We start from the raw sequence: 25196 nt of genomic DNA, 5'->3' as shown, positions 1-25196 counted from the left end.
CACACAGGCAGGCAGTTGGGAAGCAGAAGTGGGAGGTTTGAGCAAGATGCCCCAGGCAGCCCTGCCTTGGCAGCTCAGAGCCAGAAAGGCTGGGTCCCCTCCAGACAAAAAGGATGCCTGTTGCTGGGTGTGTTGTGTAGCAGAAGTGTGGTGGCTTGTGTGGCTTTTAGCTCTCTGACCTTTATTTAAATGAAATGCAGAGTAATTTGTATCTAAGTGAAGTTGTTCTGTCTCATTAGTGTGATTAAGTAGATGGCAGAGCCTTACTAAGTTCATTGTCAGAGAGACTGTTGCTTAGTAATTTAAACTGCAATTATCTCATTATTCTTTTTTCCTTACAATGATGGTGGCTGTTGTTACCCGCAGTTCACTTTGCATTCAAACCTTAACGACTGTGATTGCACTTTGAGCATCAGCCACTGGGCCGAAAAAGTCATCCAGGGTGAAGCTGAGTGGGGAGAGCCTCCAGGACCTTCAGCTGTGTTTGTCTGAGATTTTTGGTGGATAGAAACACGGGATGGGCAGTGAGCTCAAGCACACAGTCCTCGAGGGCTCGGCAGTGTTCCGGCTCCAGCGGGCGAGCTGTGCTGGAGCCCCGCAGCCGAGCCCGGGGCCCGTCCCAACTGAGGGCAGCGTCGCACACCAGGGGACAAATGGTTTCCAAGCAGGCACTGAGGGCAAGTTAGGGAGAGCCCTGTGCATGGCTGCGGAGGTGGAATCGACAGGTCAGGGAGGCGAACGGTACAGGCTACACCCTGCGCGTGCCTGGCTGCTGCCTCACAGCTCGGGGCCGCAGCCGGCTGCCCAGCACCGGCCCGGACACCCAGCCCTGTGTGTGCCTCGCGGAGCGTTGGCAGGGCCCGCTGGCAGGCCCGGAGGGGTCGCTTGTTCCTCAGCCCCGCTCCCCCGCGTTCCCCTGGAAGGGCAGGCGGCCGGCCCGGGCTGCGGAGGAAAACCGCGGCCGAGGCCGCCCCTGCCTCGACTCCCCTGCCCCGCTCCCCTGGCAACAGCGGCGCCGGCGGCGCCCAATCAGCGCGCGGCGGTGCGCGCCCAGCCAATGGAGAGGCGGGCAGGAGGGCGGGGCGCGCCGGAGCGAGGAGGGCCGGCCACGCGCCGCGCCGCCATCTTGACGTCTGAGGAACAAAAGCGCTGAGGCCGCCGCCGGCGCCGGCCCAGCACCAGGTAATGGGCGCGCTCCGCTCCCCCCGCCGCCGCTGCTCCTGCCCCGGGGGCGGTCGCCGCTGGGGGAACAGCTGCCATTCCGCCCGCCCGCAGCTCGGTGCCTGGCCCGGCGAGGTGGGGATGGGCGGCTGCCCCCAGGGGATGCTCGGTGACGGCCTCGGGGCATTGCCGGGCTCGGCGGGCAGGGCGGGGGGCGCTGGCCTGGAGCCACCCCGGGGACGCGGGTGGGGACAGCGGTGACAGCGTTCGCGGAGCATCCCCGGCCGCTCGGCGCTTCCTGCGCTCCCCGCGGTGCGGGGGCTGCCGGGCCGGGCCGGGCTGGGCGCGGGGGGGCCCCGGTGCCGCTGCCGGGGCTCGGAGCCGGGGCTGGCGCTCGGCTCCCGCTGTTACTCAGCAGGTCCGTGAGTCCGCAGACGTTGTCGGGCCGTTTTGCCCGGGTGATGGGTGTGCTGCTGCTGCTCTGACGGCTGCTTGGTGCGCTCGGTAATAGTTCTGAATGAAAAACGGGTGCTGCGGGATGCGTTGCATAAGTGGATGTGATGCTCAGGAATGCCCTTTTTCTCTGTAAACTGGAAGTTCTGGGTGATGCCTTATTAAAAACTGTTTTGAGGATGACGATTTTGTAATACCTTTTTAACGTGGCTTTGGAGCTGCAGTCGGTTTAAACAAAAACACTTAGGGCTGAGACTTTGGAAATAGTCATCCAGCTTAAAAAAATAAATGTTATCGTTGTTGATAGAATAACAACTTCTTGGTAGTTACACCCTGATATGCCCTTGGCCTTAATTCCACTGTGAAAACTACGCATGTTTAATGCTGATATCTTTCCTGATATATGCTGGCATTTAATTGCCCTCTACTTCTAGCTGTCTTTTTTTTTTTCCCTTTTTTTTTTGACACAGTGCCTTATGTGTCCCATATACTCAGATGTTTTAGAAATGCATCCAGTGCCCCTGTGCTTTTTGTGAACATAGAAGGGGACAGTTTTGTTTCAAATACTCTAATTAGAATTTTGCTTTAATACTCAGTTCTGGAATATTAATGTTTGGTTTAACTTCTCAGTCAGGTGATGTATTATTGGTCATTACTCAACATGCAGCACTGAAATGGTGGTAGAACAGATCTGACACTTGGGGATAGCAAGGTCAGGGTTGTTTTGGCCAAGAATTGGCCTCTTTGCTCATAATTTTTCTCATATAAAAACAAAACCGACTTGTAAAGTTTTCTTTAAGTTGAATTAATTTGTGTGTTTTCAGGACTTATTGGTAACGTTAGGGGATGGAAACTGAGTTTATGTACACACGCATCCACACATAAATATGTGTGTTTTAAAAATGAACTGATTAATTTGTTTACTGTTGCTGATTTAACATTTTCCAGATTGCTGTTATATTTTTTTCTTTAGGAAATAAGGAAAAACCCAGTGATTTAACTGCCAGAATTCAGGAGAATTTATTTTTAAAAAATAATCTTAAGTGTTCAGAAGTTAAGGATCATGGGAAGGATTACAGCCATTCATGTGTACTTGTTTGTAAGAAATTCCAGACATTAAACTTGGCTGAGTAGCTTTTCATAAATTTACATTCATTTAATTGAGAAACTGATCTTATGCCTTTTCTGTCTTTGATGTTTATACTTTCTGAAGTAACAGCCTGTTATCTTGTCTATGGCACTGCATTTATACAAGCGTCACAAGCCTCATGTTGCTGCTTCCTTTGGAGGAAAGGTGGATCAGAGCTGTCACAGCCATGTGGGGGTGGAAATTTGGAAGCAGCTGGAAAACTGGACAGTGGTCAGTCATATGAATCATGGGCTTTGTACTTACAAAAATTCTTTCCCTACCAGTTGCTTTGAAGGAATTTAGCATTTGTCAGTCATGAGGTTTTGAAAAACCAGGATAGGAAAAGATGTTAAAGAACCTCTCTGCTGCCTGTCAGTGGTTGGGCTTCCATCCAGATCAGTGGTGTTGGTGCTGCTTTAGTTGTTGTCTCAGCTGGAGAGAGTGAGGGTATTTTGGGGAAGTTTTTAATTTTGGAGGGCAGAGGAAGGATGCAAACCTCGAGGCGCTGGGGGTGTCTCAGTCTGTCAGCAGTGGTGACACACAAATGTCTGCCCTTTTGGGTGAGCTGGAGGCAGGGAAATGTCTGCTGTCAGCTTGGTGGTGAAAGATCTGCTTAACTAGTGACGTGGAATTTACCTACAGGGATAAATGAAATAGAAACCATTCTTTAGAAAGCTCTAGTTCTTTACTGTCTGAGTATTTTGAGTGAATTAAACTGGGAAATTCTGGAGTAACTGGTATTAAGTGTCAGTTCTTTTCAATGATTCTTAATTTGATGGTCTTTAGAAACTGGGAGATGGCTGGGGTGTTTCTGAGCCAGGAGTGCTGCTCCTGCAGCTGGGTTAGCACCTGCCTGAGCCTGAGAGCAGCTCCAGGACCAGAATAGGCAAAACAAGTGTCTGCTGTCTGACATCCCTGATGCTGGCCTTCCTGGGGAGCTGTGCTGCAGGTGGGAAAGGCAGGGGGCAAAGGCTGGTTTAGAGGTGAACCAAGATTTGATGTGGGTTTTGATGCTAAGCCAAGGTATAGGTTCTTCCTTTTTGATGAAATTCACTGGTTTCCTTAATGTTTCTGCACCCTTGCTTAAACACAGAACTTGTTAAATGGGTAGGAACATATTCCAAAAGTTCACATACCACATCCAAAGATTGAAAGGGCAGAAACTGAGCTGCAGCTATAATTTTTATCTTGTGTGTGGTATTTACTGCTCTAGTTGTACCCAAAGTGTGGGGGTAAGAGCCAAATATAGAGCAGTTAGAAGTTTTCTTTAGCTGACATTTTACATTCATAATAATTCTTATTTATCTAGTGAGCATGGGCTAGAACCATTAGCTGCAAGCTGTCAGGTTTTACACTGACGTGTGGAGAAGCCTTGCCGCCTCTCATTCAGCTCAGCCCCTCCTCAGCTGTTGAATTTGCCCGTGCTTGGCTCCTCCCTGCTGGCACGAAGCTGCCGTCGGTCTCCAGGCAACGCAGGTCCGGCTCAGCATCTCTGCCTTGCTTCAAGAGATGGAAATTTTCCATTGCAGGGAGAGGATTTTTCCTCTTGCTAATTCTTTTATCTGGCTTGCTGTCTTGGCCAAGGTCATTGCATCTTTGAAACAATACAGGGATAGTTCACAAATATTCAGAGGTTATATTTTAAGTATTTTAAGAGATAGCTGCAGATATGAATTTCTGTAATTTTTGTTAGAAATATCTCATTAGAATGTTAATTTTGGGTCTTTCATAGTAATTTATTTTATTGCAAAGTGGTTCTTTCTTTCCTGCTTCTGTAAAAAGCTGTATGACATTGTATCACTTGCTGCAAGCAACTAGAAATTTCTCCTGCAAAATCTGAAATACTGGAAGGCATAATGGAAACAAAATTGTTTGTTCAAATGAAGGTCTGTCATTGGTTGTGTTTAATCAGGTGTTCAGAGCTTAAAATCTGAAATCTTCTGCAGATTCTTGGCTTGTGTGGCACAAAGGCATTGCAGCCCTGCCTGTGTCTCTGACAGCCAGGCTGTGTCAGAATAAGGGGATGATAATCTGCATAATAGGTACAGAATGTACCACTCTGCTGTTATCAGCTATCAGCCTGCAGCCTTTGACCCTCTGCCTGCACTGCTCCTGCATCTGGAGGATTCTCTGTTGGACACAGCTGGAACCAGTTACTGCCCAGTTTGCCTTTTTGCTGGGAAAAGAAAGGCTTGCTCATGAAATGGCTTTGGGCACGAGAGTGTGGCTTTGTGTGAGGGCCATGGTGGATGGAGGGCAGGAGGTGGCACAGGCAGTGCCTGCTTTGGGGCTGAGCACGTGCTCACCAGCCAGACCAAGGAACCACTGAATTCACACAGCAGCCATTCAGCTGTGCTGCCCCTCCTGGCCCCTGTCTTCTGTCCTGCTGTGCTGGCCTCCAGAAGGTTGGAAAGAAAGGGAAAAAATAATTTGGATGACTTGCTTAAGCTGGTTAATAGCATCCCAGGTTGTTGAGACTTAAAATGAACAGACTCAAGGACGGAAGATACAGTTATTGAGGTTATTTTTTATTAGAAAAAGCAAGGGTTTGGGGGGTTTATGCCAAAGTCTGTATTGGAATGAGTACAGCAAAAATGGTTTTACTTTCTTGAAGCACAGAGGGCTTTAAGCATACCCAAATAGCTGTGCAGTGCTGTGATGCAGAAATTTTCTACACTGCCTGAAACCTTATCAGGAATTTTGGGTGCTGCTTAATTTCATGCTTATTGAAGATGACCTCTTTTCTTTTGACATTTGCTCTTTTCCCTTTTCATATATTTTTCCAGAAAAATGGCAATTTATTTGCCTTGTGCTTTGGATATATGGAGACAGTGTGATGGCAATGGATTTTTTTTTTCAATGACATAAGTTAGTGTCATGAAGTTACAGAAATGAGAAATGAAACTGCCTGACATGATAGGCATAATCCTTACCTTTCTGAGGTGTTACCACTTTCAGAAGGTTGATTGAATTTAATAGAAGATAGATGGTTAAATTGATGGGTAGGAGTGTTCCTACTCATAGAACTGTCATTGCAACTGGGAATCTGTTCAAGATACCTTAGGAAAATTGGTTCTGGCTTAATAGAACCAGTCAGTTTTCTGAAGAGACATCTGTGAGTATTAAAGTTGAGGGTATACTTCTTGATAACCATGACCAAAGTTACATAAGAAAAATTCAAAAGTTGTGGCATTTCCAACAAGGAGGGAACAAAATTTGGAATTTGTGGAGATAGATAAGTAGTCCCTTGAGTGTGAAGGTAGATGAAGTAAATGCTGATGGAGCTGCAGTGAATTGCCTGGTGAGATGGTGACTGACTTCAAGTTGTTCCATTAAACAAAGCCTCTGACATAGTTAAACCTAAGTGCTGAATTGTGATTATGTCTTAAAGTGCAAATAATGTTTTAACATAACTTTGTGCAACATTTGCTTTCAAAAAATAAAATGTTTTTTTTTATAAGCTTGACTTCTTGAAATATTTTCCCCCCCTCATAATGTGCTGTTTTTTGGAAATGCAGAGTTGGAACATCAGCACACTCTGGATGGTGGTGCTATGTTGTGGAATTTTGAAGACAAAATATTTTTTTGGCAGTCGTCCAGTCTGCTTCTTCCCTTTTTGGTGAGTGCTGATTTCTCTTTGAAGACAGTTGTGCAGTGCACACTTGGTGGCTGCTATAAAAATTGCCTCTAAAGCAACAGATATTTTTAGGGGAATAGGACACACTCCAGCTGTATCCCATTGCCTGGGGTGTTTAACTAGCTAGCTCTTGTGTGTCAATAAATGTATTTCAGCCTGCTTCAAGGATAGGAGCAATACAGCCAAGCTCCTGATGAAGCTTCCTTTTCTAGATTACTGAAATTGATAAGATTTTTTTCAAGTGGTTTTGTATTGCTGTTTGAATATGTAAACTGTATGAGATTAAAATGGATTAATTCTTTGTCAGTGATTATTATGCTAAGCCTGTAATTGGCCCCAGGTGGTGTAAGGGGAGATCACTGAACAATGAAACATGAAATACATAAATAATTTTTAAAGCATTTTTTAAGTATTGTGCAGGTGTACTTGCAGAAAAGGTCCTTTTTATGGGAAGAAACTGTTCTTGGAGTGAGTTGCATTTACCAGGGGAAACAATCTAGATTTTGTCCCTTGGTTTTGTTGTGCCATGTGAGAGTCTGTCTTGTAAGACTTCTGTCCTTACTTGCTCTCATCCAATCTGCTGCAGTTAAACAAGAAGCACATGGAAATTATTCTACTGTATTTTTGCATTTGAACTTTGGTAATTGCACTGGCAGCCCTGCAGGGAGCTGTGCTCAAGGCCTTAGGTCCCAGTTACCTTCAGCTCTTTAGGGAAAGAGCCTGCAGAGGTCACTGACTCATACCAGCTCTTCCCTTTAAGATGCAAATCTGGGCTGTGTTATCTGAATTGAGGCGTGTTTGCAGTAGTTTGCAATGTTTTGAAACGAAAATACATTTCTAAAATATATATTCAATGCATTTCATTAATGTGAGCTGTTCTGGAGCAGAATCTCCATTTATTTTAGTCATTAGAATTAATTCTTGGAACCTACATTTGTAGAACTGCAGTTAAAAATGGGGATGGGTATTCCAAAGCATGATGACAAAACTGTCTCATTCTGGGCTACTTTTCAATCATTTTTCCACATAAAGAGACTAAACTTTTTAGGAGTATTGATGGTATAGGTGAATATACACATGAATGATAACCCTTAAATAGGTTACTGTGCATTTAGAGTACCACTCTTCCTATAATAAAGCATTTGTTAATGATCTTTGCTGTGCACTCCTTTGGAAGTTTTTGCTCAAGGAGTTAGCTTGGATTGTAGGATTTAGGCATCAAAGCTTTAATTTAACAATCTTGTCCTTTGGGCCCCTAGTGCTTAATGTATAAAAAGCATTAGAGGTTGGGATTTCTAAAGCAATTACAGGGAGAGAAAATCTTTGTGTAGTTAAAGGAGGGTGGACTTTGAAAGGGACTTGACACTTGTCCTGTGTCACAAAGATTCCGTGTTCTTCCATTGAGTGACTCGAAATAAAGTTCCCAGACTGCTAAATTCATGTAATGAAAAAGGCATAGCCTTGGATTTATTTCATCTTAATGCTGGAATTTCTTGAGGGTGTTGGTGTCTTGAATAATACTTCCATGTGTGTAATCCACACAATTTAGCTCTTGCTGTTATATTTTCAGCAGATTAAAGGCTGGGTGCTATTTTGGTTTCTCCATGACAAAGGGTGGTACTGTCTTTTTGTAGCAACTGGTGATTTTGGCTGCTGATGCCAGAACACCAATTTAAGATAGATCAGTTTCTAAATAGGAAGTTTAAGTAGCTTAGTTTTGGTGGTTCAGGTTTCTTAGTTTCCATGGTATTTTTACTTGGAAAAGAGACTGGTTCTTAAATTACACAATCCCTGAAAAAGCTACATGGGTCAGAATGGCATGCTCTTTTCTGTCTGAATATGCTTAGTAACTTGTAACTTGGCTTTATTTTAGTTCCAGGAGGATAAAATAGCTTTACTTGAGAGGTAAAACTGGCATTTCTCCAGAACTTTGTAACTGTAGGAGTTAAGATTACAGATTACAAATGGTGTGGGGAAGGCTGAAAGCTGCTGCTTTTTTTAGATGTTGAAATATCAACTGCACAGGGCACATAACCTCCTTGCTGAATTTTAAGAAATTGCAGCTGAGGGGCTGCTGTGCACACTTATGTGAAAAAGCCAGAAGTTCTTGGAGATGGCTTTGGTGACTTGTCTTGCTTTCCTGGACAAAAGGATTGGGGAACTGAGTTTCTCCTGATACTGTAGACCTGGTTTAAGGAAGATAGGCATAATAATTGTGCATGAGGAATAATAGTCATAGAACATCATGCAACTTCAAATTGGTTTGTGTGTAGTTTGCTTCCTCAATATGTTATGCCTAATGTTTCATAATTCTTAAGTTTTATCTGTTAAAGCTATATTCAAAAGTCTTTTGGGTAGGAGGTGGCTCTGTAGCTATGGTGTTAAATATACAGGTATAAATACATGTGGCAGTGTTTATGTCTGTGTTTGGGTTTTATTTAAAGGAAGACAAAACTAGAACTCTGTGTTTAGGGACTAAAAGGAGATAGGATAAACATGTTGCTAGTTTAAAAAACGTTTTTCCTGTAAAGATTCCATCTTTATACATTTTTCAACATCTCAGTGCATGGTCTTTCATTTCTGTATTACAGACAAAATTCCTAGTGAATAGAAAAGGCTTGGTGCTCTGGTTACAGGGAAGGATATCTCAGGGTGCTTCTGACCCTCCTGAGAAACTGCAGAACGGGATTTAGTGCAGCACTTGTGAGTCCTTTGCCATTGCAGCTGCTGTTGGACTGGCCTCTCCTTTCAGAGAGGATGAAATATCTAGGAGTAGTACCTTTAGATGTGACAGCCTTAGGAGAAGCTAAGGCATTTCAAGGTATTTTTTGGTAGATTGAAAGCAGAAAAATGTGTTCTTCATTGGTAGGACTCTTCTGTTTGCTAATGTTAAATGTTTGCTAGTATTTTTAAAGCTAATGTTAAAAACAGGATTGGCTTTTTACCTTGATAGGCCAAGACTACTGTGGAGTTGTCATGTTCCCAAAGGTTTTGCAAACATTTTTTGTAGGAATTTTGTGCATGAGTTCATGTATAATTCTGGGCTTCTAGATTCCATCTGTTATGCATGATTAAGTAAGTTATGATCCTTGTGAGTCCCTCCTGAATCAGAATTTTCCATGGACAACCAGTATGCTCTGCAGTACATAGCTCTTAATTTGTGAAATTAATCCAAGGCACTTGTTTCCTTATTTATCTGGAGATGTTACTTAATTCTTCTGAACTGCAGCAATGTAGTGCTGCAGTTACCAGCCATTTAGTAAAGATAAGTATAAAAAAAATAAATTATATCAATATTTTTAAGAAGCAGGTGGCTGCTTTTATTGGTCTAGTCCAAACGCATGATGTGAAATAAAAAAATTTGCTTTCTTGGCTTTTTGTGACTGTAGGTGGTGATGATAGATGTGCCACTACAGTGTGTGACTCCAGCACCCTCATGATTTACCACTAAAAGCTGTAGTAAAAGTGTTTCTGCTTCCACAGGGGATGCACACAGACTGAACAGGTGTGAAGGAGCTGGTTACTCTGGAGTGTGAAGTGTTCTGCTGAGTCTTTGTACAAACCATCATGCTTACTCATCCTGAGTACAAGTCATGTAACTTAATGATCATTACATTGATTGATTTGCTGCAGAAGAGCTTAAACTGCCTTGGCTTGCATAGGAAGTTACAGCTCAGCATCCTTTCGTCATCACAGCCCGTTTCAAGTTGTACTTAGTGAGAAGGAGCGGGGTTTTCCTCCCCCAGTCTTTCTTTTAAAGAAACACTGGTATTTCCTCCTCCTTGATGCTATGACACTGTCCCTCTACGCCTCATGGTGTTCAATACTATTGACTGCTTTATTAAATTTCAATTAGTTGCTGCTTATAATGCTTTTGGTTTTGTTTATAAATAAAAAAATTCTGAGAACTGACAATGTCAGTGCACTTTTCTGTCAAAGATAAACTTTTCCCTCCAAATTAGTTACCAGAATAAGTGTCTGCTTTTTATAATCATGCAGAATTTAGGGCTGCTCTTAAGATTTTTCCCAAAACTGTAGGATTAATATGAGCACATTATTATGTGGGCTCTGTATTCCTGTCCCAAGGAGTTAAAAATTATAAACTATAGCTTTTACTACTTAGTTATATTAATTCTATTGCAGATACAGAAGGCTTCAAAAGGTATCCTGATGTAGGATTTGCATTCTGTGTAGAGGTATAATGCATCCTCAGAATCAGGAATTGATTAAAACAATTGGATAAATTAATACAGAGCTCATTTATCATAATTGTTTTAATTGTGACAAATTTGTGTCCAGCTGAGTGGACACTAGAGAATATGAGTAGCTACATTCTGATCTTAGGAACTTCTGAAAACAGAACACATCACAGTAACATCAGTTTCTGAGCCAAGCAGTAGCTAGAGTGAATGTTAGAAGCAAATCATTACTCATGTTACTCTGGGCATATTTGCTAATAAAACAAGTCTTTTGTGTGGAGGAATTCATAAAAATGAATCACAAGCTGTGCAAGACTTTGAACCTGAGCACGTTTAATGTATTCTAATGCTTTTAATGCTCTAAAGTTGCATCCTCTGCTTTCTTTGATGGAAGGAATGTACCTTGCTACTTGTAAAGTACCACATTATTAGTAATGGAACAAGTGGTTCAATCATATACTTGTAAAATTCCTGTAGCCATTCTTGGTTTATAGCTGTATTATTGTAGGCTCTTAAAATGTGTTTATCCTGTTTCAATTGTGAAAAGTCATTCTCTTTGAGCAATGTGTGACTTACCAGCTCAGACCTCAAGTACCTTTTCAATGTTGTGCATGAAACAGGTGGAGGGGTGGGCTCTCAAACACAGACCATGTATTTTTCACCTTGTTATTTGCACCTTTCTGTGCCCAGTCTCAGTTTTGTTGTTTCTTCCTGAATGTTCTTTGGGCTGAAGCAGTTTTCTCTTTGACTGATCTAATAGGTCACCGATACTCTGCTGTCCTGTTGGCTGGCTGTGCCATTCCTCTGTTTCCTTGTTGGTTTTGCATGGCCTGGTTTTTGGTGGCAGGGTGACCACAAAGATTGCTCCTGTGAGGAGCTGCTGGAAGCTTCCACCATGTCCAGCAGAGCCAATCTCTGCTGGCTTTGAAGATGGACATGCTGCTGGCCAAGGCTGGGCCAATGAGAGAGGCTGATAATGCCTCTGTGATGACATGTTTAAGAAGGAAATCAAAGCTATAGAGTTTCGCTTTTAGTCAGAGAAAAGGAGGAGGTGAGAACATGTGAGGGAAACAACATGGCAGCACCAAGGTCAGTAGAGAAGGAGGGACAGGAGGTGCTCCAGGTGCTGGAGCTGAGATTCCCCTGCAGGCCATGGTGAAGCAGATTGTTCCCCTGCAGCCCATGGAGATCCATGGGGGATCCAGAGATCCGCCCTCAGCCCACGGGGGAGTTTCCCATGGCAGAGCAGGTGGGTGCCTGGAGGAGGCTGTGATCCAGCAGAAGCCCCAGTGGAGAGAGAGGGCCCTGCTTCCAGGCTGGAGCAGCCTGTCCTTGGAGTGCTGCCCCCCATGGGAAGAGAGACCCACATGGCAGCAGTTTTGGGGGGCTCTGTGCCCGTGGGGGGAATTCACCTTGCAGCAGGTGCTGTAGACCAGCTGCTCCTGAGAGGGGACCCAGAGGAGTTCATGGAGAACTGTCTCCCCTGGGAGGGACCCCAAGGCTTCACAGGGAAGGACTCCTCTCCCAGGGCAGCAGAAGAAAATCTCAGTGATGCACTGACCCAGAAACTCCTGTGCCTTGTCTCTGTGCTGTTGGTGAGAAGGAGGGAGGAGATAGGGACAGAAGGTGTTTTAAGGACTTATTTTACTTCTCACTATCCTCCTCTGATTCTGTTAGCAATAAATTCACTTTGCAACCGTATGTTGAGCCTGTTTTGCCCTTGAAGTGTTTCTCCTGGTCCTTACCTCAGCTTGTGAAGCCTTTGTTAGTTTTTGTTTTCTCTCCTCTGCCACCTGTGGCAGGGCAGGGTGAGTGAGCATCTCTTGTGGGTGCCTGGTGTTGTGCCAGTGTCAAACCTTGATACCTTGGAACCTTGGGAAGGGGCTTTGCTTTGTCTGCTTCATCACCCTGCAGCAGCTCTGCTCTGCAGGTCTCTACCCTGTCAGCTTCCTCTGCACTCCCCAGTGAACTGAGAAAAAAGGACAGGCAGAAAGCTTTGCTGCCTTGCTATTTCTGTCCCTGTAAAGCTGATTTATGGCTGTGGGGAGTTGAAGATGCTAACCATCCAAAGCAAAAAGCCTGCACTAGAGAGAACCCAGTTTTAACAGATTCAACAGAAGGGCAGTTCTGCATCAGTAGTTCTATCATGACAAAGGTTTGGCAGGAGGTGTATTACTTTTAAGATTGTTATGAAGGAAGAAGCTGCTGCTTAATTGAGACCTGTGCTCTCCAGAGGATGTGTTCATTAATGCAATTACATGTGGGACTAAGCTGAGAATCTGTAATGACATGAAGTACCTTCCAAAGAATGCCGTCACCTGGGATTAATGTTAAGAGCCTGAAAACATGAATTCATTGTGGTATTCTTTTGATGGTCATTGTCGCATGTAATGGGGATAAGGTGTCTATAAATGTCACTTCTGGTTTGCAAGTTTGGGTTTTAAACATCTTTTGCTGCTTACAATAGGAATGACGTTGCTCAAGTGAATGTTGCTGTGTCTAGGCACATGTTTATTTGCTCCTTCAAGTTATGTCAGATTTTTTTCTTAAAATGCTTGACATGTGAAGGGTTAGTAAATCTGCTTTTTTGGCTGATGTGTTGTTTGAACAAAAACTAGTCAAAGGCACTTAAAGCACGTAGGAGGAAAAGGGCAGGGTACAGTGAGCCTGCATTTGCTATCTGGGAAGATTGCCTAAAACCAGCTTTTCTGGGCTCTTTCTTTCCCAAGGAGCATTAAGAACAAACTGGGTGTAGAATCAGAGGAAAGGCAGTGAAAAACTGCATTGTGCTTGTGCTGATCAACATCAATGCCGCTTGAAACTCTTGGTCTTAGGTCAAAGCTTTTATTTGTAAGGAACTGCAACCAGTTTGGCATATTGTGAGGCTGTTTATGGAATTCAAGTATTTATAGATGAAACAGTGCAAAGCATTTCTGATGGGCATTACAGTTGTGCTCCAGGCCCTGTTAATCTGAATGGCAAAATTCCAAATATTAAGGAGAGCCAAAATGATAAACAAATCCTGATTGTTAGTAATGGTAATGTTAAAGCGTGCAGCAGAAAAAAATGTATGGTCTTACTTTTTTTTTTGAAAAAAACCTTTTTTCAAGTGAGATTAATTTTATTGGGTGAGAAGAGACTGAATTTATTACATAAACAGTGCTTCTTGAATGGCTAAAATATGGTAGTTTTCACTTTGATTAATTAAGGCCTCATTGAAACCTAAATTGTTGACAAGATGACCTGGTCTTGCTGCTGTCTTCTTGAGCATTGTTACAATGTTCACATAGATCTGGTTTAGGTTCATAAAAAGGCCCTGAGTTGCCTTGCACAGTTAAGGAGCTCAGCTAAAGGCTTTATGGCAAGGAGCTCCTTGCTGATGCTCTGCTCAGCAGTGCTTGCACAGTTTCTGCTGCAGAGCTGTATTAATAGAGCTTTTTCAGCAGGAATGTGTACTACAAAAATTCACTCATAGAAACAGAACATGGGGGAGTTGGGCTGCAGTTTTGGGAAGATAAAAGCAGAAGCAGAACTTACTAGTACAGGCACAGTAAACTCATCTTCATTTGTGTGAACCTTCCCCTTTATTTCTGGTAGTTTCACATTTGTCTTGTGGTAGTGCTGACTGGGTACACTGTGTTGGACTATGTACAAATGTTACCAATGTTTCTCTCAAAAAAACCCCACCCTTATCTAAATACTGCCTAACTTATAATAACTTATCAGATAATTTGTATAATATCAGAGCATGAAAAAAACTCTTTCTTTTTCCTCCAATGGGAAGTTACACTGTGTGATGTGCTGCCAGATATTACTTGTTCAGGAAAGGGTGAAGTACAATGAGTAGTCCTGTCCAATTCTGTGCTTGGCAGTTCCATTGCTGAGTGCAATCTGCACACAAGTATTGTCCAGACCACTTGGGCATCCATGGAAGCAAACAAATTGAGCTGCTACTAATGGGCTCCCTGAAGATGTGTTGGGGTAAACAAGGTGTACATCAGCTGTGTTGGAGATGATGTTTGCTAGAGTCATTTCTATGGCATAAATATCTTCACGAGTTAACTCCTGATGCAACTGTAATGCAGGAGGACTGGGACAGATTTAAGTGTTTGAGGTTGAAGGATGTTGCAAGGTGCTTTCTCAGTCTGAATCACTGCAGTTGGCAATCAGTGTCTCTCTCTATCAGGGGTAATTAGGAAGGCAGCCACAGAGTGGTGATGCTGGCTTGGAAAAAGTGGCTCTTGTACTGCTGCTGTTCTGCAGGGCTGTTAAATGTGGCTGTGCCAGTGTAAGGCTCTGCACTGCAAGATCATGCACATGTGAAATGCACCTCCAGTGAAACCTGGCACACTTCTGGCTTTCCCTCAGCAATTCCAGAGGACTGGAGGCATTATTGCCTCTAGAAAATCCTAATGAAAGCTCAAGAGTTGTAAAATTACTGGTGCAGTATACAGACTGATGCTTATAATTTCTGTAGAGAGAATGGAAACATTTCTCAGAGTTTACTCAGGGGGTAATCTGGATTGTCAAGTGTTGGAGGCAGCTCCAAGTGTGTTACACGTGTGCTGGTAAGCCAGCTTGCAGGTGAGCCTTAGTGAAGAGCAGCGTGGCTCTGCTTGGAGTGGGTGCTGCTTTGGGGAGCCATGGGGAAATAAATCTGTGACTCTGGAGCTGTGAGAGTGCTCCCTCCTGACTGTGGCAGCTGAACAGAACATTGGGCTGCCCAGGACTGAGGACGGGCCATGGTTACCTGGCTTTCCTGCACTGCCAGGGCTCTCCAAGGTTGCTCAGCTTGGTGCAGTTGGGTAGATTTTTTTGAAGTGGCTTGTGTTTGGGGTGTAACTGAGAGGTTTTTATATGTGTGTCTCTGAGTTGTCAAATTGTTGATGCTGAGGTAGGTTAGAAAATTCTGTGGTGATGCAGTAGCTACATTAGAAAAAGAATACTAGGAAATTAAAAGTAGTACAGTGAAATGAAAGTTTATTGATAATGGTGTAATCTTAATAATATAGGTTATCAGAAGACAGTGTTGTTTATGGGGAATACTATTCCAGATTAAAAGGGGGAAAAAAAGAGAAAACAAGAACCTCATAATGTTTTGTCAAATAAGGCGCTTGGAAGAAAGGAGAAAAAAAAAACCACCAAAAAGCCCCACCAAAAAAACCACATTCAGCTCTTATTGACCTGTTATCCTTAGGCACAGGTAAACATTCCAGGACCTGGAGTTCATTCAGTTGATCGATCTGTTGTTTCTTTAAGCAGTTTAGTTGTTTAATTCAATTAATGCTCTTATGTCCAGGACATGCTGTAGGCGTATGTAGTTCTGGTAGTGCCGCTGCTTTAAGCCTGCAGGTCTCTGCTTTTCCAGTTAATGTAAAGCGGTTAAATATCTAAGGAGGACAAATAAAAATAGACCTGTGACCTAGAACACTTTGTAGTCTCTTTGAATTAAGTGCATTATTGTCCGTGTAACTATCTTCAGGCAAAATGAGCATGAGGTTGTTTTTAGCCACAAAAAGTTAATCATTAAAGCTTTGGTCTAAAATTAGAGTAACTCAACTTAAAAATTTACTGGAAGGCCGAGAGCAAGACAGTCATGTTTTAGTTTTCAGCGTTGCTCCTTTAATTGCTCTCTGAAGTGCAGGTTGCATGAAACTGGTGTTTGGCCAGCACCGAGCAGTGTGCGGTCACAGGGTACAGCAGCAGATCTTTGGGATGCAGCTGGCACAGGCCACTGCCTTCTGCTGAATGTAGGGAAAAAAGTGTTCTTGGGAAATGGCACATTAGCGTTAGGGCTTGCCCGTGAAGAGCTTGCATCTGTGTCATATTTTCGGTATCTGACATGTTCTTGTGAGTGAACCGGTGAAATACACGTCCCACCCTGGAGCTCGGCGGGTTGCTGCCCTTGTCTGGAAGGGGGGAATTGTACGCTCGGTGTTAATTCCCGGTTTTCGGGCTGGCCTGCACAAGGTGGGGACCTGTCTCGGCGGTCGGGGGCTGGGGTGCGGCAGGCGAGGCTCGCCTGGGTGCCGCGGATGGGTTTCCTGTGCAGGCGCGGCGGGGCTGGCCCGGGTGCCGCGGGTGGGTTTCCTTGGGGGAGCGGCGGCGCTGGCCCGGGTGAGTTTCCCGGGTGGGTTGTCTGCGCGGCGCTGGCCCGGGTGGGTTTCCTTTGCGGCGCTGGCCCGGGTGGGTTTCCCGGGTGGGTTTCCCAGGTGGGTTTCCCGGGTGGGTTTCCTTTGCGGCGCTGGCCCGGGTGGGTGCCTGTGCGGGCGCGGCGAGCCGCTCTGGCCGCCCCGCTCCTTCTGCCGCTCCGCGCGTGCGCATGGCGCGCTGGCCGCCCCGCCCCCCGGGGGCTGCCATTGGCCGCGGCTCGGCGGGGGCGTGGCCGGCAGAGCCTTGGTGGCTGCGCCCCGCGCTCGGCCGCAGTCGCCGCAGTCCGGAGCGGGAGGTGCGCGCTCGGCTCGGCTCTGCTCGGCCCCGCTTCGCTCTCGCTTCGCTCCCGGGGCACAGCGCCCACACTGACCGCCGCTGCTCTCCTGTGTTTGCCTTAACAGACTTTTGAATCACAGTAAACACCTGCGGGGCTCGGAGGCTTCAGGCTCTGAACTGCCTTCACCACTGCTGCCGTCTTCTATCTAATGTGCTACAAGGATGAGCCCAGCATTTGGAGCAATGGAAGTGGAGCACTATTCCAAGGGAGTCTTACTCGAGCCTTTTGTCCACCAAGTTGGAGGACACTCCTGTGTCCTCCGGTTTAATGACAAGACCATCTGTAAACCTCTTATTCAGAGAGAACACCAGTTCTATGAGACTCTCCCGACAGAAATGCGTAAATTCACTCCACAATATGAGGGTAAGTTACCAAACCTTTGAATGGGGTCGGGCTTTTCGTTTCTGTTAATGCGAGTGTGCTGTGCTCTCTGTTCTCTCTGAAATCTCTTCTATGTGGAAGAGATTTTAGGGTTTTTTTTCATGTATTTTGATGTTGTCTGAGGCAGGCTGTGGAGATGCAGGGTGGAAATGCTTGCCAAGTTGGTGTTTGGGCTGACTAACAGCATTAGAGTAGAGCAACTCTGCTGGTGATAGCCCATATATCTCCCTTAGGCACAGGTAAGTAGCTAACAGCTTGAGAACATTTTCAGTAATTATCTGCCTCTTCTTTTTTCTTTTTTTTTTTTTTTTTTTTGTGGATTTTTTTTGCCACTTGTTTAACGTTTGTTTACAAAGGATTTTGTAAGGATGGATAATAGTGTTTTGTGTAAGCTTAGTTGTGGTCTCTTTTGTGCTTTGATTTCTCCTCTGACTTTCATTTCAATTGCAGTAAGTACATGCCAGTAAGGTGTCTTGTTGAATACTTGCAGTGTTATTTCTGCCATTAAGGAAATGAAAATTCATGGCATTTAGGTAGGCAAGGATCAAGTAGCTGTGATGAGGCTGAGTCAGAAGTTATGTAGGAGTGGAAATTCCAGTTCTCCTAAGAATTGAACTAGTTAACAGGAATACTTCTTTTTCTTTCTTCTATTCCATCAACTGTTGTCTAATGATTAATATGTCTGAAGCACCTTTTTTAAAATGCAATTGCTTTCTAAAGCACATTGATTTTAACAACCATGATGGTGATGAAGTTTTGTGTTCTGTTTGTGAAAGTGATGGGAGACTTCAGTGATGTTTCAGAATTAATAATCTCTGCTCATTTACAGAGACTTTCTGCCATGTCTAATTACAAGTTCTGTTGGACTGGAAGAAAATCTGATCTTTGAATGGCACTTTTCAAAATGTAATAGAGCAATTGTACTAGTGTATGTGGCTTTCTGGGAAGTATGGGGAGGGATTTAGAGGGAAGGGGCCTTTCTTGGTCCACCTCTGATTTTTTTTTTTCCAGAGTAAAGGCAAAGAAGCCGTTTGTTAGCTGGCTCCCCCACCCTTTCCCCATTGTCCTTTCCTTTGTGACATCGGGACAGTCAGAGGTTCTGTACTCCCTGCCCCAGCCCTGCAGGTCTGGGAGCTGCTGCCCACCTTGGGAATGCCAGTCTCTCACCAAGACCTCTCCCCAGCTAGTGATGAGCTGCAAGAACTGTGCAGACTGAGTGATCTGAAATAGAGGACTGGAAAACAAAATAAAAACCAATTCAGATAATTGTTATGGCTTCTCCATTAACTCCTGAGACTTATTCATGTGGTACTGGGCACATCTGCCAGTGCTCCACTAAGACTCTTAAAATACAATGCAGTGCTTTAGAGACTCCTGAGGGGAGGATAAGGAGAAAAAAATGCTTTTGAGGTTCACCATGTTTCTGTACCACAAACAGATTTGCTTTGTATTGCATTTTTGTTACTTATGCCATAAGATTGCTGCATAACCAGTATCAATAAAATATATTAAAAAAAATAGACAAAAATGTATAATTAAACATGGTGATTTTAAGTGGAAGCTTTTGGACTAGTTTCTGTTGTAATGTGACATTTCCCTTGTTTTGCTCTCCTTGCACATCTTTCCTTTCCCTTGAGATCTATTAACTGAGTATTGTTCGGAGAACTGCTTTGCTGTCATGCAAAATTTAAAAAGTTTTTAGTGTGAATTTTTACTTTGTGCAGGTCACTTTTCACTGCAAGATGTTAACAAATGTTTTACATATCACTTAGAATCAGACCAGTCAGATTTTTTTTTAATTAATAAAAACTTTTATTAATTGAAATTGTGTCCTGTTATTATTTGATTGTTACTTGACTGCCTCAGAGAGAGCAAATGATCTTTTGTATCATTGTTGTGCCAATATGATAAATTGTCTTTTGTGAGGTGTCATTTTTGTCTAGCTCTTTTGATATTTGTTAGGTTGGCAGATGAGGTTTGGCCTGTGGCAAGATAGAAACTAAGGACTGGGGTAAGAGAAAAAATAAAGTTGCTGTATTTTTAGTGTAAAAGAACGCGTTGTAAAAGGCTTGCTTGTGGCTTGAGCAGTTCATAACTGTCTGGGTCCTTTTTCTCTTCAGGTGTGGTATCAGTGAGCTTTGAGGAGGATGAAGATGGAAACTTATGTCTAATAGCATATCCATTAAATGGGGACCACGATAACCTAGAAAACTTAGATAACTCTGACTGTGAACCCAAAAGTAAGCTATTGCGGTGGACTAACAAAAAAACAGTGTTGTTAGAAAATGAGAAGCTATCAAAGGAATGGGTCCGGCAGCACAGGAAAGAGGAAAAAATGAAAAGGTAAGTTTGACTTTTAGCTGTCAAATTCTGTTCTCCAGAACTCTGGAGAACTCCCTAGAACTCTTTTCACTTTCATTTTCTTTTCTTCTCTTGTTTCTTTTGTTTTTCCTGACCTCTTCAGTGCAGACAGGTTCACTAGTGAAACTAGTATATCCTTAGCCCTCAGTAAAGGCTAAGTTGAGTCTTCTCATTTTCTTTTCTGCTGTGGTCAGTTGAAACAGGTTTCCCAAAGTTATTTTAGACACTTGAGAAAGAGAAAAAAAAAACACAAACCAAAGAAACCTAACCACAAAAAAGCAGATCTACAAACAAACAAAAAGCATTCACTCACCTGCAAAAGAACAATAGTTAAAAATAAACCAACCCCAAACATTTTTAAGTGCTACTATTTACGGTGTACTTTGTTAGGAATCCTGCTTTATCCCTGCTAGTGACATTTTCCCCCGTGTTCATTCTTATTAATTGTGCCCACCATAAATTGTGGGCTGTGATGTGTTGTGCTAAAAACAGTGACCTTAGCAAAGATAAACCTTAAAGTGCATTGCTGCCTCTTGCATTACTTCATAGAACCATGCACACAGGTGAAGGATATATAAGTAGAATTACTACATGTTTTGTAACATTTGGCTCTATGCTCATTTATATTAGTATGGAGGTGGCTTTGTAATGGTTGAAACACTACTCATGGGCATCTTGTTCACATGTACAGAGAGGAAAATAAAGATTTTGCTTGCTGTTAATGAAGTTGAGCAGAATAGGTTGTAAAGTTAAATCCATTGACAGCCCCTCTTCAAGAGCTTATTTTTCCTTTTGACCTGTAATTGTTACTTTGTTCTGTTTTTCTAGTCACAAACTGGAGGAAGAATTTGAGTGGCTGAAGAAATCTGAAGTCTTGTATTACACTGTAGAGAAAAAAGGAAATGTCAGTTCTCAGTTTAAACACCATAATCCTTGGAGCATGAAATGTCACCAGCAACAGTTACAGCGGATGAAGGAAAACGCAAAGCACCGAAATCAATATAGTATCCTTTCCTGAAAATACCTCATAACAATGGAATGAGTAGGGTTCTGCCTCTCATTTCTTGAACATTCCAGATAAGAGTGCAGAGCAGGCTTAACTGCAGTCCCAAGAGACTCTCTGAAGCCATAATTTATTTGGTGTCTTTGAAGAGTTTGCCAGCACTTCCTAGAATGTGCTTTTCCAGCACGTAACAAACTACCTAAGCTGGGAAATTCAGAGAACTCAAGTTAAATCTTCACATTGTGATCTTAAAAACCATTGTCCTCTTCCTCTTCACATCAGTTTCCTAAATAGAGAGGGTGTTCCAGTGCCTGGAGTTTATGCTTCTAGTAGACTCTTTTTGATGAGCTTTAAGAAAAGTTGCATATAAACAGCCATGTAGGATTGCAGCATGAGAAAAAAAACTGAGTGAATCCATGAAGGCTGAAGCACATTGGTTTTGTGCTATGGATTCCTAGGCAAGCATCTCCACCCTGAGCATTCCATCAAAAACTGATCTTGCTGTAGGCTTGGGTGCTACTGATACATCCTGCAAAAGTAGTACTATCTAAATACTGAGGTAAACAAATTTCTCAGTATGAGGAGTTTTGGTGATGGATTACTGAAACATCTGTGACTAATAAATGATCAAATTGATAGGATTTTTTGGCTGGTCCCGTCACCGTTTCACTAGATTGTTATTCAGTTCCCTAAAAAGTGCGTGATATGTTTGGAACAGTAATATTACAGATGTTTTGAAGTTGTAAAGATGGTGTGAAAATGCTTCACTGGTTTTGAGTGGTAATACAAACACACAAAATCTTCACTTCCCACAGAAAAAAGTCTCTTGCTAGACAGGAAATACGTCATAATTCAAAGTCAACTGCCACATTATATTTCTGTATAACCCTGATTGCTTTTGATTTTCACTTAATGTGGAAATTCACTAGTCTCTCTAGACCAGTAAAACCTGAACTGGCTCAAAACAGAGAGGGCATCTAAAGTCTGTGTAACTAATTTTTCTAGATTACTTTATACTAGGCGTGTTTTGGATATCCTTAAAGTCAAGAGTGAGGCACTATAAAATCCACAGTAATGTTTATAAAACCTGTATTCCTCGTTGTGAGCCTTGTTCCTTAACTGCTCAGAATTCATTTTGCTGGAGAACCTGACGTCTCGCTACGAGGTGCCGTGTGTGCTGGACCTGAAGATGGGCACCCGGCAGCACGGCGACGACGCGTCCGAGGAGAAGAAGGCGAATCAGATCCGCAAGTGCCAGCAGAGCACCTCGGCCGTGATCGGAGTGCGCGTCTGCGGCATGCAGGTGAGGGGCAGCTCGCACCTGTGCCCAGCACGCTCACACCTGTGTCTGGTAGTGGAGTGTGGGTTTATGCAGGCATCTCACAAGCTGTTACCTTGAGCTGCTGTGCTGCGTTTCCTTCAGAGCACAGTGAGGGTTTTGAGTGTCGCTGATCGGTTGGAGGTGGCAGCATCTGCAGCCCACGCTCTGCATCAGTGAGTGCCGGCTCTGAACACACAAACAGCCTCCTGCACCTTATCAGCACTTCAAAACTGTTAAAACTACTGATTCAATGAACATTTCAGGATAGCATAGAGAACAGTTTGAGAAGGGCCCAATTATATGCATTTTGAATTAAGGGTGTGGAAATTCGTAAAAATATTAAGAAGCAATCAGTTCTGTTGTGTAACTTGGAAAGCCACAGATCTTCCACTGCTTGAAGTAGGCTTGTTGCAAAGTGCAGGCAAGAAGTGCTTGGTAAATGTGATAAGACTTGTTGCCAGATGAGGAGACATTGTGTGGACTTTCACCTGAATTTTTTGTTTACTTGTTTCTGTATTCCTGGAGTGACAAATGGGAAACAACATGTTTGTGTTGGAGTTTTTTCCTGAAGCTTCTCTCCTCCTATCCAATAGATTCCAGGAATGCTAGCAGTGTTTGCTAGGACTTGTTCCACAGCAGGGCTGTTGGCATGTGTGGTGTTCAGCTCACTGTTCAAATTCAGAGAAAAACATGAGGCAGAAATGAAAGTGTGGGAGCTGCATTTCTAACCACAGTGTGCTGGGATTTGAGCAAGGAGGGGCATTGCCATTATTCACTTTCCAGTGTTGACCTGTGCTGGAAAACAGAGAGGAGCTTTGGAAGCATTTGCAATCCTTTCTTGACCCAGATGTTTAGGCATTATTGAACTATCAGTTGTGTAGACCACTCTCCTGTGCCTTCCTGCAGGAAGGCATTTTCTGCAGGAGCACCTCTGACTTCTTCAAATACAGATGATTATGGGTACACTGTAGTTTTTTATAGGAAAGTTTGCTGTCACATCTCAGCATGCAGAGAATCAACTGGTACATCCTAGAGCAGAGACTGGTAATGAGCTGGATGAGTGGCTGTGGTACAAGTTGTAGCTTGACTTTGGAGATCTTGGCGGCAGCTTTCCTAATCTCACTTAAAGTCCTCGTTCTTACATTCTGGGTGGAAAAGCTCAAATCTAAACTGAGGGAATTTTCCACTTCCTCTGGGTTACAGAGGTGCTGCTGGATCACTTGATAGCAATTCCTATAGTTGTGCAAGAGCAGTTTTAGAGATTAGTTTGTCATCTTGTAAAAGCCTTAAGGAGCATGCTTTTTTAGTTTTCAATTTTTTTTTTTTTTTGGTGTCCCCTCAAGGCTTTGGTGTCAGTGTACCAGCAATTTTAACTATTCCTTTTTTCTTGTCTTGTGTTTTTATATGCAGGTCTATCAGGCAGGCACTGGCCAGCTGATGTTCATGAATAAATACCATGGAAGAAAACTCTCAGTCCAAGGATTCAAAGAAGCACTTTACCAGTTCTTTCATAACGGCAAATACCTGCGCAGGGAACTCTTTGAGTCCGTTATTAAAAAACTCACTGAACTCAAGTCTGTGCTGGAGAAACAGGAGTCCTATCGCTTCTATTCCAGCTCCTTGCTGATCATCTATGATGGCAAGGAGAGGCAGGAAGTCGCCGTTGACTCGGATCCAGAGGACCTAGAGGACCTTTCAGAGGAATCTTCAGATGAGTCGGCAGGAGCCTATGCCTACAAACCGACTGCCAGCACTGTGGATGTCCGCATGATAGACTTTGCCCACACAACCTGCAAGTACTATGGAGAAGATTCTGTGGTGCACGAGGGCCAAGACACGGGTTACGTTTTTGGACTCCAGAATTTAATAGATATTATTAAAGAAATAAGAGACGAAAGTAGTGAATAAACAGTGTGAATGCACATCAGTAGAAAGCACTATTGTGACTCTTTGTATTCCAAAATTATTGGCCACTTTCTGGTGGTAGGAATCTTTACGGGCTCTGCAGGGATAATCCTGTCAGAGTCAGACTTGTTCAGAGGGCATTTACTTACATTGGTGCTGGACCTAGCACTGGCAAAACTTGGTATCCTTATTTATTTTAACTTTCTTAAACATTCCATATTTGATTACTCAGATACCTCTGTTATCCCTGTGTGTATATGTTCCAATAAAATTCTTTTTGTTCGTTGTAAGTGATGCTTCCGTTGTTGCTGGTGACTGAGGAGGAGATGAAGCTCAGGTCTCTGGTGTCATGCAGAAGCATCATTTGAACAGCAAGCCTTACCTGCCTCATGAGACCACCTGTGGGATAGCACATCTTCTGTCCTGGACCTCCTGTCAAGCAAGCCCAGCAGAGCCACTGAGCTGGCAGGGCCCAGCACCTGCCCTTTGAGGAGAGGCTGGGACAGCAGAGCCTGTGTAGATGGGGTAAAGACAGCTTCTGAGAGACCTCCAGAGGTCTCTTCCAGCCAGAATGAGGACTGATCAGTGAGAACTTGCTCTTGAAATCAACAGCCTATTTCTTGTTCATGGGTCTTGTAACTAGGTCTTATGTATCTACAAAGAGGCTGTGTAACCTCTTTCTAGAGAGCTAGAGATGTTATTGGACCTAAGCTGAGGCATAATGTGTAAAACTTGCCCAGGAATAGCTGCAACAGCAGCAACCAGGGTGGAGCTGCCAGGCCTGAAAAGAACCTTAAGCAGCTTAAAATCTTACTTGGGACAAACTGACAGGAAGGAAGCATCAGAAAGTGAGAAGGGCAGTGAGTAGCTGAAATAACAGAGTAACTAAACCAACGGTTCTGTTAGAAGAAGCATTTATCTAACCATTTTTAGATACAGGCCTACGTCGTCATGATAGTGCAAGAGAAAAATGGATGTGGAAGTGCTGAGGTAAGGCTGGGAAAGTTGTTACAGCTAATCAACATGAAGTAGTCAGTTTATGCAGAACAGTCAGGTGAATCATCTCCCTGGCCCATACTTTGCCTGCAGGCTTGCTTAGGAGAGAAGTGGGATGTGACAGGAAGGCTGCAGCTCTGCTTGTGCAGAGTCACCCTCT

General features: G+C 43.6%; 1 protein-coding gene across 2 annotated transcripts; it reads left to right on the top strand.

Moving 5' to 3' along the window:
• Positions 1 to 1096: 1096 nt before the first annotated feature.
• On the top strand, positions 1097 to 24330 carry IP6K2 (inositol hexakisphosphate kinase 2). 2 transcript variants are annotated; one of them, XM_059480005.1, is made up of 7 exons: positions 1097 to 1182; positions 6262 to 6362; positions 17134 to 17432; positions 19571 to 19793; positions 20640 to 20815; positions 21942 to 22117; positions 23546 to 24330. In XM_059480005.1, exons 3-7 carry the CDS (start codon positions 17231 to 17233, stop codon positions 24041 to 24043), a joined length of 1275 nt encoding a protein of 424 aa, XP_059335988.1. In that variant the 5' UTR covers positions 1097 to 1182; positions 6262 to 6362; positions 17134 to 17230; the 3' UTR covers positions 24044 to 24330. The 2 variants fall into 2 exon arrangements, with proteins under 2 accessions (XP_059335988.1, XP_059335989.1); XM_059480006.1 differs by lacking the exon at positions 6262 to 6362.
• The last annotated feature ends 866 nt before the right edge of the window (positions 24331 to 25196 follow it).

This window comes from Ammospiza nelsoni, chromosome 11 (assembly GCF_027579445.1).
Source record: "Ammospiza nelsoni isolate bAmmNel1 chromosome 11, bAmmNel1.pri, whole genome shotgun sequence".
NCBI lineage: Eukaryota > Metazoa > Chordata > Aves > Passeriformes > Passerellidae > Ammospiza > Ammospiza nelsoni.
Note: the sequence above shows the minus strand (reverse complement) of the source record. Positions and strands in the feature narration are given on the sequence as shown.

Excerpts from the sequence above, each read along its gene's own strand:
- IP6K2 (XM_059480006.1), top strand. The coding sequence starts at position 17,231 with ATGAGCCCAGCATTTGGAGCAATGGAAGTGGAGCACTATTCCAAGGGA. Across the intron at positions 19,794-20,639 it reads AAAGAGGAAAAAATGAAAAG|TCACAAACTGGAGGAAGAAT; the intron begins GTAAGTTTGACT and ends CTGTTTTTCTAG. Across the intron at positions 22,118-23,545 it reads TGCGCGTCTGCGGCATGCAG|GTCTATCAGGCAGGCACTGG; the intron begins GTGAGGGGCAGC and ends TTTTATATGCAG.